At 40.7% G+C, this 16,581-nt stretch overlaps 1 protein-coding gene across 1 annotated transcript; it reads right to left on the reverse strand.

The window, feature by feature from the left end:
- Positions 1-2,725: 2,725 nt before the first annotated feature.
- On the reverse strand, positions 2,726-14,409 carry LOC121867270 (the record flags this gene model as incomplete). The annotated part of the gene is given in 5 exon segments (XM_042367136.1): positions 2,726-2,838; positions 6,423-6,499; positions 9,056-9,183; positions 9,303-9,532; positions 14,277-14,409. Coding segments are annotated over 5 exon segments (573 nt in total), but the record flags the coding sequence as incomplete, so codon positions are not given.
- Positions 14,410-16,581: the final 2,172 nt, after the last annotated feature.

A 16,581-nucleotide genomic window follows, 5' to 3' on the forward strand; every position in this document is an offset into this window, starting at 1 on the left:
ACAAGAAAACAGCTAACCAACAGAGAGTAAAGAAGACTATGACTGCCTTGCTCTCAGCTTACATACTTAACTCTGTCAACAAACTTGGACAGGATTTCTCACAAGTACAGGGAATTATACTTTGTCTACTAGATAATTAATTATAAAGCAGGATCATAACTATACTGTACTAAGGGTAATTAGTTAAGTACTTTTAGATACATTTTTATAATACAGTATTTAAGTTATCAACTCTAGAATATTGTCAACATCTGGAAATTACTGCACCTACACTTTATACTGTACTGTACTTAAATTCATGTTTAAACACACAAAATTTATGTACAGTACCTGTATCTACAAGTACAGTACTGTAATGAAATACACTTAATATTCAGTGTACTGTATCCACAGATTCCACATTACCCTCAAAGGGCCATCAGGCCTCTGGGACCCATTTTTACTGCCATAATACATGTTCTGCTACATGACCTTAACACAATAGTGACCAGTAATGGTGTCATGGTCACAATAGCCCGGCTAGTACGTTCAACACTTAATTATTCATATTATACTTCACCGTCCACAAAACATGTCAAACTAATGAGCTACCCCTAGAGAGAGAGATTTGTTTTCCCTAGCAAAAGGTAACATCCATTTTCTCTTAAACATCCTGAAATCACACTTAAAAGGAAATTTAAATTTAAGAGATAATGTGTATGAGTAGCCATAAGTCAGATGTACCTACAGTGAGAGTAAGCATTCAAGGTGTATTGAGTATTGAAAGCATCATCTATTTCTTTGCGTAGAGTACAGTGTTAAGACGATGTGTTTTGAGTGTACACCCACCAGCTGGTATCAGTTATGTTTCTCGTGAACTTACAGGATAGAAATTCATCACTGAATTCACATCTTTTTGATCTGTGAACCTCAGAGAATCCAAAGAGAGTATCAAAATTATTGACAGTTTTGTATTTAAGATTCTCATTAATCTTGTTAGCCAAACTTGTCAATTGTAGAAAACTTTGAAATGTAACGTATATTCCTGGGAGGACAGAATGCAGTGGTCAGAAGCTCCGCCCACAATGTACTGCCATTCTAAGTAAACTTGACATCAGTTAAATTCTTGCCTTGCAAAGCTCCAACACTCATTAGATTTTAAAAGTTAATCTTAGAAAATTAATATATACAGTAAGCTCATAGCCTGATTTTCATAAGCCAATGTGTACAGTAAAGGAATCTGATAAATGTGTCTGCTAATGTCCCAAATTAGTAAATCATGGGTATAAAAGAGGCTGCGAGAGGCAGGAGCAACTCGCTCTGTCCTGACTCAAGCATGTACTCCTGTGTAACAGGTATGTCCAGTACTTCGTATCCCAACCCTTTCATATTAAGTGAATTTGAATTAGTGCTTTGTTTGAATATGCAAGTGATCCAGTAACGTAACTTTGATGTCTTTAGTAAAGTGTTCATGCGTCATCAGCTTATAGGAAGTATTTTATGACATTCGTGTCAACTCACTTGTCCTGATTCTCAAGCCCCTGCTCCTCTGTGTAACAGGTGACTTAATAGACCACGGGTGATCGTTGTATGCCAGGACGACATCCAGCATCAGTATGGAGATGGTTGAAGGCTGTTAAGATCTGATAGTGTCATGTAACACAGTGGTGGTGTGGTGAGCCGAGATCTTACGCACAGCCAGCCGTTCAGAGGAGGTGGCCGAATGTGTTTGTTGTTCACGTGTTGATATTTCACATGTAGAGTAAATACGACCAGCTCATAAGCATTGTTAGAGTCCACAACGATAAGTAGAGTTACTTATTGGGTGTGTTATTCATCCGATTATCCATGTATGTAACGTACTCAGTTGTATGGGTGTCTGGAGTGAACCAGTGTATGAGGGTCGCCACTTTACTTCTCGGCAAATATAACTAAGCAGTGCAAGGAGGCTATTAGTCCTGGTGCTATTGAAGTATTAATGTGGTGCTATTACTAAGAGTCCTGTTAATAAGAGATAAAATCTCAGGTAACTTGTAATGGTGGTGCTCAAGTGTGTTAATGTAAAATTATAATGTTGTGTCTCATCATAAAGTAAACCAAGTAATGGTGGATGTTGAAAGGTGTATCTAATTGAGAAGTACAAAAGAGTGAAACCAAGGAGACGATCCTTGTAGTTCTGTATTAATGAAAGTAATCATAAACCTAACTTAATTTTAATAAACCACCTTTATTGTATGTTGGGGGTATCATTATCCCTGCAGTATTTTTTACCTTTGTGTCTGCCCACATCTTGGTACCAGTAATTACAGTAAACCCCCGTGTCCTAACCCTCGAGCCATGCTACCACAGGTCAAGAGGTTAGGGGGTATCTATGACAAGAAAGGTAACTAAAAAATAATTAACATAAGGAATTAATCAAGTAAGAAATTGAAAGTAAGTAAGTTTGAAAAGGAAAATAAAGTAGAACCAATTAAAGAAATAAAAAAAAGAGAAGGTAGAAAGAAAGGAGAAAATTAAATAGAATTACAACACCCTCCCTACAAATGGATTAAAAGTAGTGGGGTATATAAATTAAAAGAAACTCCCTTATAATGGTATCATCACTACAAGTAACATCCCGCCCAACCTCTCAAATATCACATTACACCTAACTCCTTAAGCTAGTACAGTAAGTCCTACAACTTATTCTCATTATTGTTGCACATGTAATAATGATAAGAAGGGTTGGCAGAATAACTGTGCTCACCTCCCAGATAGAACTGTCATCACGGTTTGGGTCTTTATCACTGAACCAATCTTTAAACTCCAACAATATGTCAAGCAGCAGCTCAACCGACCTGTCAGTCCATTCCATGGGACCTGTAGAGTAGATCGAACTCTTAACTCAAAGATGAGGTAATCAAAGAGAAGAAATGAAAATGTGAGGAAGAGAAGTGTAATAAGGCAGAGAAAATTGGTAGTATGGTTAACAAGATTACCGTAACACAATTTGCAAAAATTATAAGTAGAATACAGTAGTCTCGATTTACGCAGATTTGGTTTACGCGTTTGGACATTTACACGGCACCTTGCCAGAATGGAAATTTTAAGTTACGCTGTTCATTCCATCATTTACGCGGGAAGCGGCGTGGGGAGGGTGCGCATTAGGTCGCTTACCTTATCGCTGATGTCATATGACGTATCGGACTGTGACTGGGCCACGCATCCTTACCTCCTTCCGCCGCTAGCTGTGATTGGTCTAATGTAACATGACGTGCCCTGCCACCAGAGGGAAGAAGTCGCTGACCTAGCCGGGCCAATCTCATTGCTCTCAGTCTCCACGTATACAGTTTTCTCCTGTGCCCGCTATTCTCCTCACAATGGCTTCCGCTGGACCCACACCACCCCCGAGAAACCTTGAACTACCTGGACCAAGCCATGGTTATGTGAAGGAAGCCATCGAGTTGGGGGAGAAAATCAAGCTCATCCTTGACAAAGACATAGTCAAGCATCGGTATGAAGTGTCTAATAACCTTCTGTCGAAAATTATGGAGCCGTATGTCCAGATTTATCACGACAACATCAATGCTAGTCGTCAACGTAGTATTACGGACTTCTTCACCCGCAACCCACCACAACCACCCCAAGTCAGTGATAGTAACAATGACGATATGGAATTTGAGGGGTTTGTCAGGGAGGCCCTGCAAACCTCTGTGAATAGTGATAGTGATTCACCGGAGGGCAACTAATCTGCCCTCTGCCTCGGAACCAGCCGCCATCCCCGTATGCTGACCCATCTCTTCTACAAACGTAAGTGTTAAACATCTTTATTTGTACAGTAGTGTAGTTTTTTTATTTAGATATTATGTGTGTGTCAATACCATCATAAAACTATGATGTTATTTTTACTACAAGGTACGTATTGTGTCGGAAAAAGTGGAGTTTGGGGGTGGGCCCAGTCTCTATTTCAATTAATCCCATATGTTCTGTTATTTCGTTTACGCGTTTCTCGTTTTACACGGACCTCCACGGGTTCAATTGACCGCGTAAATGGAGACTATACTGTACTGTCAATTATATGAAACTGTGACACACCATGCATCATTACTGTTATATCATAGTCTAGCTATTAAACCCAGAAACTGACTCATCAAGCAGTAAAATTATTCATTAGTGTTTGCCATTCAAATAGCGAATGAGGAGTATGAATGGGACGGGTAGCCTAGCAGTAGCAGAACCAGCACAAGGACCATGACCAAGGACCCTGACCAAGGACCATGACCAAGGACCCTGACCAAGGACCCTGACCAAGGACCATGACCAAGGACCATGACCAAGGACCCTGACCAAGGACCATCTGACCAGGACCCTGACCATGACCAAGGACTTCATGACCAAGACTGTGACCAAGGACCATGACAAGACCTGACCAAGACTAAGGACTGATGACCAGGACCTGACCTGACTGACTAAGGACTATGACCAAGGACCATGACCAAGGACCATGACCAAGGACCTGACCTGACCAAGGACCCTGACCAAGGACCATGACCTGACCATGACCATACCAGGACTATGACCCTGACCATGACCCCTGACCATGACCATGACCAAGGACTGACTGACTGACTGACTGACTGACCAGGACCATGACCAGGACCATGACCCTATGACTCCTGACTAAGGACCATGACACAGGACCATGACCATGACTGACCCATGATTCCTGACCAATGACCTGACTGCCAGGACCTGACCATGACCTGACCAAGATCCTGACCAAGGACCTGGCCAGGACTATGACCAAGGACCATGACTGACCAGGACCCTGACCATGAGGACCCTTGTGACCAAGGACCAGACCATGACCATGACCATGGACTATGACCATGACCAGGACCATGACCAAGGACCTGACCAGGGACCATGACCAAGGACCCTGACCAAGGACCTGACCAGGACCTGACCAAGGACTATGACCATGACCATGACCAAGGACCATGACTAAGGACCCTGACCAAGGAGGAAGGACCATGACCATGACCAAGGACCCTGACCAAGGACCCTGGACCAAGGGACCATGACCAACTAAGGACCTGACCAAGGACCCTGACATGGACCATGACCAAGGACCATGACCAAGGACCTGACCAAGGACCCTGGCCAGGACCATGACCAAGGACCATGACCAAGGAGGACCCCTGACCAAGGACCCCTGACCATGACTCAAGGACCATGACCAAGGACCATGACCAAGGGACCATGACCAAGGACCCTGACCAAGGACCATGACCAGGACCATGACCAAGGACCACCATGACCAAGGACCATGACCATGACCAAGGACCCTGACTAAGGACCTATGACTATGACTAGGACCAGACCAAGGACCTGACCAAGGACCCCCAGGACCCTGGCCAAGGACCCTGACCAGGACCTGACTGGACCTGGGACCCAAGGACCCTGACCCTGACAAGGACCCTGACCTGAGGACCTGACCACCAACTGACCAAGGACCATGACCAAGGACCTGACCAAGGACCATGACCATGACCAAGGATTGACTAAGGACCTGACCAAGGACCCTGGGGACCCTGGCCAAGGACTATGACTAAGGACCCTGACCTGACCAAGGACCCTGACCACCTGGCCAAGGACCCTGACCAAGGACCCTGACCAAGGACCCTGAAGGACCCTGACCATGGACTAAGGACCCTGACCAAGGACTCCTGACCATGACCTGACCAAGGACTCCTGCCATGACCCTGGCTACAAGGACCATGACCAAGGACCATGACCAAGGACCCTGACCAAGGACCCTGACCAAGGACCCTGGCCAAGGACCCTGGCCAAGGACCCTGGCCAAGGACCCTGACCAAGGACCCTGGCCAAGGACCCTGACCAGCGACCATGACCAAGGAGTTAAAGAGCATAGGTGAAGAAAACAATTGACAAAATGAAGAATGGAAAAGCAAGTGTGACTGAAGTAAGTTTAGGGAGTTGCTGCCTTTATTAATGGCAAAAGGACTTTCCCTTTATGTGGAAAGAAAGATATGCAACTGAAGTGTGATGTTGTATAGCAGTGAAACATAGGCAGTTGAAGAGGATGACATATGCAAGCTTGAGCGAGCTGAAATGGGAATGGTGAGGAAACTGCAATATGCCACTGTAGGATAGAAAACCCTGTTCAGAGCTAAGAAAGAGGCTGGGTATTGAGAGCATGGGTGAAGTTTTACATGGAGGTCGGCTGAGATGGTGGGGATGAGAGGAGAGAGAGAGGTAAGCCAAGAATAACATGCAAAGAGGTTGTAAGAAATAACATTAGTCAAGAACCTGATGAGAGAATAACAAGAGACTACACAGCATGGAGAACTGCCATCAGGCAATCACAGTTAACCTCCACAAGTGTGTAAAATGACCATAAAACATTGATGATGATTATTCCTGTATCACTAAACATTTACCATCAGAGGTGATATCTGAGAAGTCTTCATCGAGATCATCGTGGCCTTCTGTATCCTTTGTATCTAGCAGGAGCCGTCTGAAAGTGACAGGGAAAACATCAAAAATTTCCCTTTTATGCATTTAACATATATGATCCCATATAGCATATAACAATTTAACTATTCATGAATGACATCTTAGATGACCTATGGTACACATGTATGTATAACAATTATGGTTACTTATTGTATAACTTTGCTTGACTTCAACTCTTTCTTGACATCAACAATGGTTTTCATTATACAGGTTGTACCTCTCTAGTCCGGCAACCTCGGGACCTGACCGGTGCCGGACCATGGAAATTGCCGGACCATGGAAATTCACCCTTTTCCTGGATAGATAGTGACTTGTGCTTATGCTTGGAAGCACTAGCACCACTTTCTCTGCATCATGGTCTCTTTGAAGACATATTGAAGGGTTAAATATCGTATAGTAGCTTCTCAAATTTCGTGAGTTTTTAATTCTTAACGTATTTTATTGGAACACAAAAAAATAATAAATAAAAATTTTGACGGCGGAAACTTGAATTTCGACGGGTTTGAACAGCCCGCCAACGTGCAGACGACGTGCATAATCGTGTAAACAGCGTCATTTCTCTTATGTACAAAAGATTCATTATTGTTTATTACTGAATGTCTTTTTATTGAATTAATGTTTATGTGTGCAAAATGAGCAATACAATTCATTAATAATACGTAGAATATTAAAACACATGAGGAAATGACACAGCATTGTTTTCGTTCATTACAAAACCAGTGACTGACTGGTTCTACATATAAAACTGAAGAAAATAAGACCTTGGTTGTAGCTGTAGTAAAATTAATCTGGTTGTTTTAAGTAATGTTATTTAATGTTAATAAATGGAACAATAGAAGTAGCTGACGATAATGGTAAAGAAAAAAGAGAGATAGCTTATGTAAGTGGTCACACGTGAAAACATATCATCATTACTTTACATAAGAATATGAAAGCAACACTTATTTACTGTTCATATATATTTTAATTAATGTTTCTGAATTTGTTTTTATTGAATTAATGTTTGTGTGTGCAAAATTAACAATACACATTATTAATAATTCGTGGAATATTAGAGGAGACGAGACGAGACGGCTGCCGGCATTGTTTATATTAAAGCTTACGAAACCAGTGACTGATTGGTTCTACATATAAAACTGAAGAAAATAAGACCCTGAGTTTAGCTGTAGTAAAATTAATGTAAAAAATGAATATGGTTGCTTGAATTACCTGCAATGTTATTTAATGTTAATAAATGGAACAATATAAGCAGCTAACCATTAATGGTAAAAAAAAGTGAGACTGCTCGTATGTAAGTGCGCACATGTGAAAATATATCGTCATTACTCTACATAAGAATATGAAAGCAACACTTATTTACTGCTCATATATATATTGAAGTGTTAAATGTTGTACTCTGTATAGACAAGCAGAGAGAGAGAGAGAGAGAGAGAGCAGCCGAACTGCCGGATGTAAACAAACCTTAATTTCCCGCGGCTTTTTTTTTTTAAGGGGATTAGCCCACCCAGGCATAGGTCACTGACCCACATTGGGGCCTGAGGAGCAAAAATTTAATACTCCTGTAACAATAATAATAATTCAGATAAGTTAAAAAAAAAAACTGCCTATCTACCTATTGAACAAACTAAAATCATTCCGGACCACAGAATGCCGGACTAGAGAGGTACAACCTGTACACGACTCTAATGCAGCATCTTGCCTAAACCAACTTCCTACAGCGCCATATAATAACTTAAATGCCTCAAAGAAATTCCAATAATATTCATGATGGCTTTTATGTACAGGGTATCAGTCTTTTTTCTACTTCATAAAAACCTTTTGTGCCCCAAAAAATTTCCAGTCTTCAATCACAAACTCTTAAACTTAATCGTACATACTTAAGCAAGAGTACCTTTGGAAACATAGTACTGTACTGTACTATACAGTATTCATCTTAAGCAGAAGAGTTAAAGATTGTTCCACATATAAGATAATTTTAACCCTGGATGGAATTAAGATATTTATTTATCACTTCACCATTTAACAACTTATTAGTTATCTAGGTGATTGGTCTGTTCTTTGTTACCTTGTCTAGTGTTAGTATTTGGAGAAAACTTGCTATGTTCTCACATCTATCCCAGGCCAGGGACTGACTCCAGGACACAATAATGAGATACTGAACATGTATTATCACAGAAAGTAACTACCACAACACTCATCCCCAAGCTACCAAAAACATCATCTAGTTAGAGTGAAGTGCTCAAGTCTTTCTCCTTCTCACTGAAACTTGATGATCATATAGATTTGGCTACAGTAAAAGTTATATCATATTCATCTGCTGAGTATGTCATAAATCTGGGGCTGTAACATGGCTAGATGTACAGTGCAGCATATCTAAATTGCCAATACTGTATTCAATCTGGTACAAGACAATTTATAATTAAACCAACCAGCTTTATAATCATCCCAAACACAAAGTTCTGTAGAGTAAACAGTATAGCACAGTACATATAGTACAGTATACAAAGACAAATTAACTACCTGCTTTATACTATACTATATATCCTAGAAAAGTCACCTCTGATCTAAGAAGGCCTGGGTGTCTGGGTCATCTTTGAGGAAAGCGTGTATATGGCTAAAATAGTCAATCCGATACCCAGTCTTTTCCCCGTTCATTTGCTTCTCAAGGACTGCCATGTACCGAATCTGAAAGATATATTTCATTTAATAAATAGCCTCTGATGATCAATTAGTCTTTCAAAGTTTTATCATTACATTCTGAAAACAATGAAAACCAATAATGACAAAATTCAAAAGCAGATCACCTTCAGGTTCCTCCACTTGCGGTCACAGTCAAGACCCGTGACCGGAAATCCATCGTGAACCAATTTTTTCGCAATATCCTTCCAAATAAACTTTTTCTTGCGTAGACCATTGCACAGCTCATGCCAGTGCTCGCCAACCTCAGCCACCAAGTTGAGCACGTCCTCATGACCCCAGTGTATTCTGCCTTCTCGTTCTGCTAACACTGGGACTACTGATCGTCCTATGGAAACTGTAGAAACAAGACGTACACAAATAAGGTATACATGAGCCTCCAACAATATTGAACTTACCCAAATAGGAAGTAACAAATCTAACAGGATAATACCCTTCCCAAGTTTCTCCCAGGCCAGGACACAGTAGTGAGAGATGTGTGTGGTGTACCTTCAACTTGGCCCATCTTAAATAACCAACTGGGCCCACCTTGCACACTTCAAACAAGTAGCTGACTATAGATTCAGGAATGAGTTTGAGATATGTTTTATGTCTCTTTTGGTTCACTGAAATATGAAGTGTGTGAAAGAGTGAATACCGAGGGTTCATTCGGTATGAAAGACGAATTTTATATGTTTTTGTTAATAGAACTTGATCAATGAACCATGATTCACATTCGTAACTCGTTCTTCTCCACGTGATTTTGAATAGGGTTTGAAATTATTGCTTCCAGCAATTTGCCTACAATTGATATTAAATTGATTGGACGGTAGTTTGAGGATAGTGATCTATCTCCCTTCTTGAAAATCGGTATTACATTCGCTATCCTCCAGGATTCTGGTACTACACCCGTTTTTAATGACATGTTAAACAAAATTGCTAAGGGCATACTAAGCTCTTCCTTACATACCTTTAATACTCTGGCAACGATCTAAATCAGTACCTGGTGACTTATTAGGCTTTAGCTTGTCTATTTACTTACTAACATCATTACTAGTCACTACTATCTCACTTAATCTAATTTCTTCACTATCTCTGTATATAGTCCGTGCCTCGGGTATCATTTTTAAATTTTCGGTGGTAAAAATTGTTGAAAAATACCTGTTCAGATTATTGCTCATTTCTCCGTCATTATCAGTTAGCTCGCCGGTATTGGTCCAATCTTGTCTAGTGTTTAGTTTGATACATTTAAAGAATCCCTTGGGGTTTAACTTCGCCTCCCTTGCTACCTTCAGTTCATTATTCCTCTTTGCTTTTCTTATCTTGGTCTTAACCCTACTGGCCAATACCTTCTAATGATCTCAGAGGTAAACTTCACAATTTATTCTCCAACCTATAGCCTTCCTTTGGACACTAATATTATTTAAATAATCATTTATCCATTTGGGGTCATTGTTATTTGATCCGAGTTTTCTGTATGGTAAGTTCTGTCTTTGTGCGTTAATTAACTCATTATTTAAATTGTTGTGGAACTCGTCAACCCCAGATCTCATGATCAGGTCATCCTCAATCGTCATAATTTGTGAGGGTGTCGTTTTCAGGTCTTCAGGTAAATTGATCTTAAATGTGAACTAAATATAAAATATAAAATTATATATATGAAAGAAAAAAGATCACCTCTTCCAAATATGTACAGTAGCTAAAACAACTATCTGTGCAGGTGGGGGTCGATATGCTCCGAAATTTTACGTGCGACTAGTGACAGCCCTCCTACAGTATACCAAAATTTATCGTCCATGGTCTCATATTGTTTCCCACAAAGTATGCACAGATAGTTGTTTTAGCTACTGTACATTAATATATTCACAAGTTAGAATGAAAAGAGAAATAATAACAAATCAATTCCAAGTTTGTCTTTTGGGCGGTAATGAAGCCGCGCTTAGCTAAGGCGCTTTTACTGCGCCCGGGGCAGTTTGTTTTTCAGCATGTCGTGTGAAGGTTGTCAACCGGTCGTACATGTACGTAATTTGCAAATTTAGGGATAAAGACAACGAGGCCCTTCAATTGTTCAAAGACCATGGCATTATTCCTTTAAATAGAGACAGTCCACACTGCGGGAATTCCTGTGCTTTCAGACCGGAAAGAAATTTGTTCATCACTTCCTCAACGCCTTGGCTCGACGTTTCCCACCAACACAGCAAATCACTCAAGCGCCCGGGCTGCATAGCGCCATTGTGACCATATCATCTCGCGTCCATAAAATACATAAAATTACACCATATCATAGTAAGTTCTTTCTGTTTAATATACCGGGGGGGGGGGGCCAGAGTCCCCATTAAAGCAGTTAGGTAGGTTTGTTTCGTTAGGTCTGTTCTTCATACCCACAAATGTGAAGTAACATTTATTTTTTTAAATATGAATTTTTTGTAACATATTTGCACAAACTACAACAGTGTGCACTATAAAATAACAGTGAAAATCCGGCGTTTTTATAATCGTTTTCAATCAATTTCGGCCGCGGGTTAGCCCTATACAATTACAGAAAAAATAACTTACAATATTAAAAGATTTTGCAGAGGAACAGGAAAATATTAAATACAATCAGGCTATTCTCGTACAGTTTATAATACATGTATTTATTAAGTCGCACTATACACTTAATTTTAGTAATGGTCAGTAGTTCAGTACAGGTTGACAACCCTTTATCCGAAATTCCGAAAACCGAAAGTTTTTTGTGGGGCATTTTTTTTTTTTTTTTTAAACAGGGATTAGCCCACCCGGGCATAGATCACTGACCCATATCAGGGCCTAGGGGGCAAAAATGTAATGGTAATAATAATTATTCATAGTAAATAAAATTTTTAATAAAAATACACCAAAATAAAATAATGATGATAACAATAATAATAATAAATATAACAATAAAATTAATAATAATAACAATAATACTGTAATAATAAAATAATAATAATAATAATAATAATAATAACAATAAATAAATACAAGAATGAAAAAAAGATCAAAAGTGATCTATGCCAGGGTGGACTAATACACTTAAAAAAAAGAATCATTCTGAAAACCGAAAAATTCCGAAATCCGAAATGCCTCTGGTCCCAAGGATTTCAGATAAGGGATTGTCAACCTGTACTTGTGGCACCAATCACCTTAATATACTATAGTGTAAAATCACTTAAATATATCCATATACAGTGTGTTATCACCCAAAATACATCTCCCTTACACTTACAACTTTTTTTATTTGTGAATAAAAAATTTCTAATTAATGTTTACCATCATAATTGACTTCCTACATGAAGGAGTCACAGAACTGTACAGGTTTCAGCTATAATCTAAAATAAGCATTTTTGTGTTCAGACTGTGGAAATAATGATGTGTGGAAGAACGTCAATAAACACAGAAATACATCCTTAGGGCTTCTCAGTTCCTCAGTAAAATGCGGTGCCAGTACATTGTGAATTACACTAATGCATTTAGATCTCTTTAGTTTAAGGTCACAGCATGCTTTACTGTCACGAAAACAATATTTACAGATATCACTTTGTTCTGCCCAAAGCGGTCCGACTAATTACCCAAATGTACCCAAATGTAGCCACAATGAAGTCAAATGATGGTCGTACAAGCGTAAATCGGGCTGTGAATCACTTCTCGATTATTATTTGGTGTCATAAAGTCACAAAAAATTGGTAAACTTAATTTAATCTGAGTTGAGTTGAGTTGAGTTTAGTTAGGTTAGGTTAGGTTAGGTTAGGTTAGGTACATGCACTCGATCTATTAACTCAGATTAAATTACGTTTTCCAATTTTTTGTGACTTCGTGACACCAAATACTAGTCGAGGTTAGGCTAGGTTAGGTTAGGTACATGCACTCAATCTATTAACTCAGATTAAATTAAGTTTTCCAATTTTTTGTGACTTCGTGACACCAAATACTAGTCGAGAAGTGATTGGCAGTCCGATTTATTCTTGTAGGACCATCATTTGACTTCATTGCGGCTACATTTGGGTTCATTTGGGTAATTACTCGCTCCCTCGGTACATGCATGCGATCTATTAATTCAGATTAAATCAAGTTTTCCAATTTTTTGTGACTTTGAGACACCAATTACTAGTCGAGAAGTGATTGGCAGTCCGATTTATTCATGTAGGACCATTATTTGACTTCATTGCAGCTACATTTGAGTACATTTGGGTAATTAGTCGGACCCCTAGTTTACCTTTTGCTCATTTACATTCATTATAAAGTCTTTTGAAAGGGAGAAGAGCTTGGCGCTGTGAGATAAAGGGTGCTTTCGGTTGTTCCGTGTTTTTTCAGTATCACCGAGTCTGGCCGTTACTGTACACATGCAGTATTTACAGAAACTTTTTGTATTGTCTCCCTGTACATTTATAAGCAAATTTTAAAACCTGGAATCATTTAACCATTCTTTACGGAAACGTTGTTTATACTGAGGTTTCCCAATGAAACCAATTAGAACTGGGTCCGACTAATTACCCAAATGTAGCCGCAATGAAGTCAAATAATGGTCCTACATGAATAAATCGGGTTACCAATCACTTCTCGACTAGTAATTGGTGTCACACAGTCACAAAAAATTGGTAAACTAGATTTAATCTCAGTTAATAGATCACGTGCATGTACCGTACCTAACCTAACCTAACCTAATCTAATCTAATCTAATTTAATTTAATCTAATCTAATCTAACCTAGCCTAAGACAATACAACTCAGATTAAATTAAGTTTACCAATTCTTTGTGACTTTATGCCACCAAATAATAATCGAGAAGTGATTAGCAGTCCGATTTATTCATGTACAACCATTATTTGACTTCATTGCGGCTACATTTGGGTAATTAGTTGGACCGATTAGAGAACTTTCTCACTTTAGTTTCATATATCACTGCCTGCGTTATAAAGGCGCACCTGATGTACACTTAGCTGCACCTGATGTACACTTAGCTGCACCTGAGGAAACACTGTGGAGGGAGCGGCGGCCATGGTAGCTGGTGTAGCTGAAAGAGCTAAACCGAGCACGACCAGCCATCACACTAAATATCCTTATAAACTGAATACCAACACTTACTTTTTCGCAATCCCTTCTTGTTCATCGTTCTAGGTGGATTATCTTTATCGTCAAGACTATGAACATAACTATATAAAGCAGTGATAAAGTTTGTGTGTTAGTTCAGCACACCGCTAATGTTGTCGGGGTGTGACGCTTCTCCCCACTCTCTTGTTTCCCGCCTCTTATTATAGTTTTTTAAATAATAAATTTACCCTGGTCTTATAACTTTACATTTTTCAACATTAAATGGCATCTGTCACTTTTCAATCCATATTAAAAGTTTGTTTAGGTTCTTCCTGTAGTTTTCCAGTCCTCAGATGGTGCTACCCATAGTGTGCGGACTACAAAGATATCTTTAGTCTAACCTAACGTAACTTAACTTTACTTAGCCTAAGCTAATCTAACCTAAATATCTTGTAGACCGCACGCTACAGTAGCACCCCTCAGTGTACAGTGTACAGTGTACCCCACGAAAGGCTGAAAATCAAACTGGAAGGGTACGGAATTCGGGGAAATGTCCTAGCGTGGATAGAAGACTTTCTACATGACCGCAAGCAATGTGTGGTGATTAATGGCACGAAATCGTCATCTGTACCTGTAACAAGTGGGGTACCGCAGGGTAGTGTATTGGGCCCGCTGTTGTTTGTTTGTTTCATAAATGATATGCCTGACGTTGTACACTCCTCCATACAAATGTTTGCCGATGATGGCCAAGTTATTTCGGGAAATTAAGAACCAAGCGGACTGTGAAGAGCTGCAGAAGGACCTCTGTGGGCTCCAGGAATGGTCGAAGGAATGGCTGCTGAGATTCAATGTCACGAAGTGTAAGAGGATGCACCTGGGGCGTACCAACGGTAAGGAGGCGTACCATATGTCCCAACGGGATGAAGAAAATGTACTAGTTGAGACTGTGTGTGAGAAGGACCTAGGTGTGTATGTTGACAATGAGCTGAAGTTCTCGGGCCATTGTGAGAAGAAGGTAAATCAGGCAAATAAATTATTGGGTCTTATAAGAAGGTCGTTCAGATATCTAGACGGTCCGTCCCTCGTGACGATCTTCAGGAGTGAAGTGCTTCCCCATCTGGAGTACTGTCACCCCATCTGGTCCCCGAGATATGCTAGGGACTGTCAGTTGGTTGAAAATGTTCAAAGGAGGGCCACCAAGCTGGTGCCTGCACTTCGGCATCTCAGCTACCCTGCGAGATTGGAGCGCCTGAACTTGCCTAGCTTATACTACAGACGGGCAAGGGGGGACCTAGTTGAGGTTTATAAGCATCTCAGGGGGCACTACTCAGTTGAGTGTCCTTACTTGGAGCTGGCGATCGCCCCGGGTCATAGTGAAGCCGCAAGTCCGGAAATTTTTGAGGAGGTTGTAAACTTGAACAACCAGAAAGTGTTGTGACGGCACCGAGTGTGAGCTCTTTCAAAGAAGACTTGACCAACACTGAGCGGGTTCAGGTACATTCAGGAGCGGTGCATGCCCAGTATTGCCAACAGTGCGTGACAGAGACGTGACCGATCGCCCGGGCGGCTAGCGAGCACCTTGGTGAAGAAAGACATCGCCGAAACGATCAGGGCGAAGAAAAGTTTATCTTTTCCTTTATCCTCTTCACCACTGATCGGCTCGCTAGCCGCTTGGGCGATCGGTCACGTCTCTTTTACGCACTGTTGACAAATACTGGGCATGCGCTGGTTCCTGATTGTATCTGAACCTGCTCCAGTGCTTGTCAAGTCTGGTCTTGAAAGAGCTCACACTCGATGCCGTCATAACACTTTCTGGTAGATTGTTTCAAGAGTTTACAACCCTCACCCCGAAAAAGTTTGCCCTTACAGTTTTCTGGACTTGCGGCTTCTTCAATTTTGAGCTGTGACCCCTTGTGGGGCGAGCGTCCGCCAGCTCCAAGTAAGGACACTCGACTGAGTAGTGCCCCCTGAGATGCTTATACACCTTAACTAGGTCACCCCTTGCCCGTCTGTAATATACGCTAGGCAAGTTCAAGCGCTCCAATCTCTCAGGGCAGCTAAGGTGCCGTAGTGCAGGCACCAGTCTGGTGGCCCTCCTTTGAACATTTTCAACCAACTGACAGTCCCTAGCATATCTAAGGGACCAGACGGGGTCACAGTACTCCAGGTGGGGAAGCACTTCACTCTTGAAGATCGTTACGAGGGACGGACCGTCTAGATATCTGAACGACCTTCTTATAAGACCCAATAATTTATTTTCCTGGTTTACCTTCTTCTCGCAATGGCCCGAGAACTTCAGCTCATTGTCAACATACACACCTAGGTCCTTCTCGCATGCAGTCTCAACTAGTGCAGTTTC

The sequence above is a fragment of the Homarus americanus genome, unplaced genomic scaffold (assembly GCF_018991925.1).
Source record: "Homarus americanus isolate GMGI-L3 unplaced genomic scaffold, GMGI_Hamer_2.0 scaffold6317, whole genome shotgun sequence".
Lineage (NCBI taxonomy): Eukaryota > Metazoa > Arthropoda > Malacostraca > Decapoda > Nephropidae > Homarus > Homarus americanus.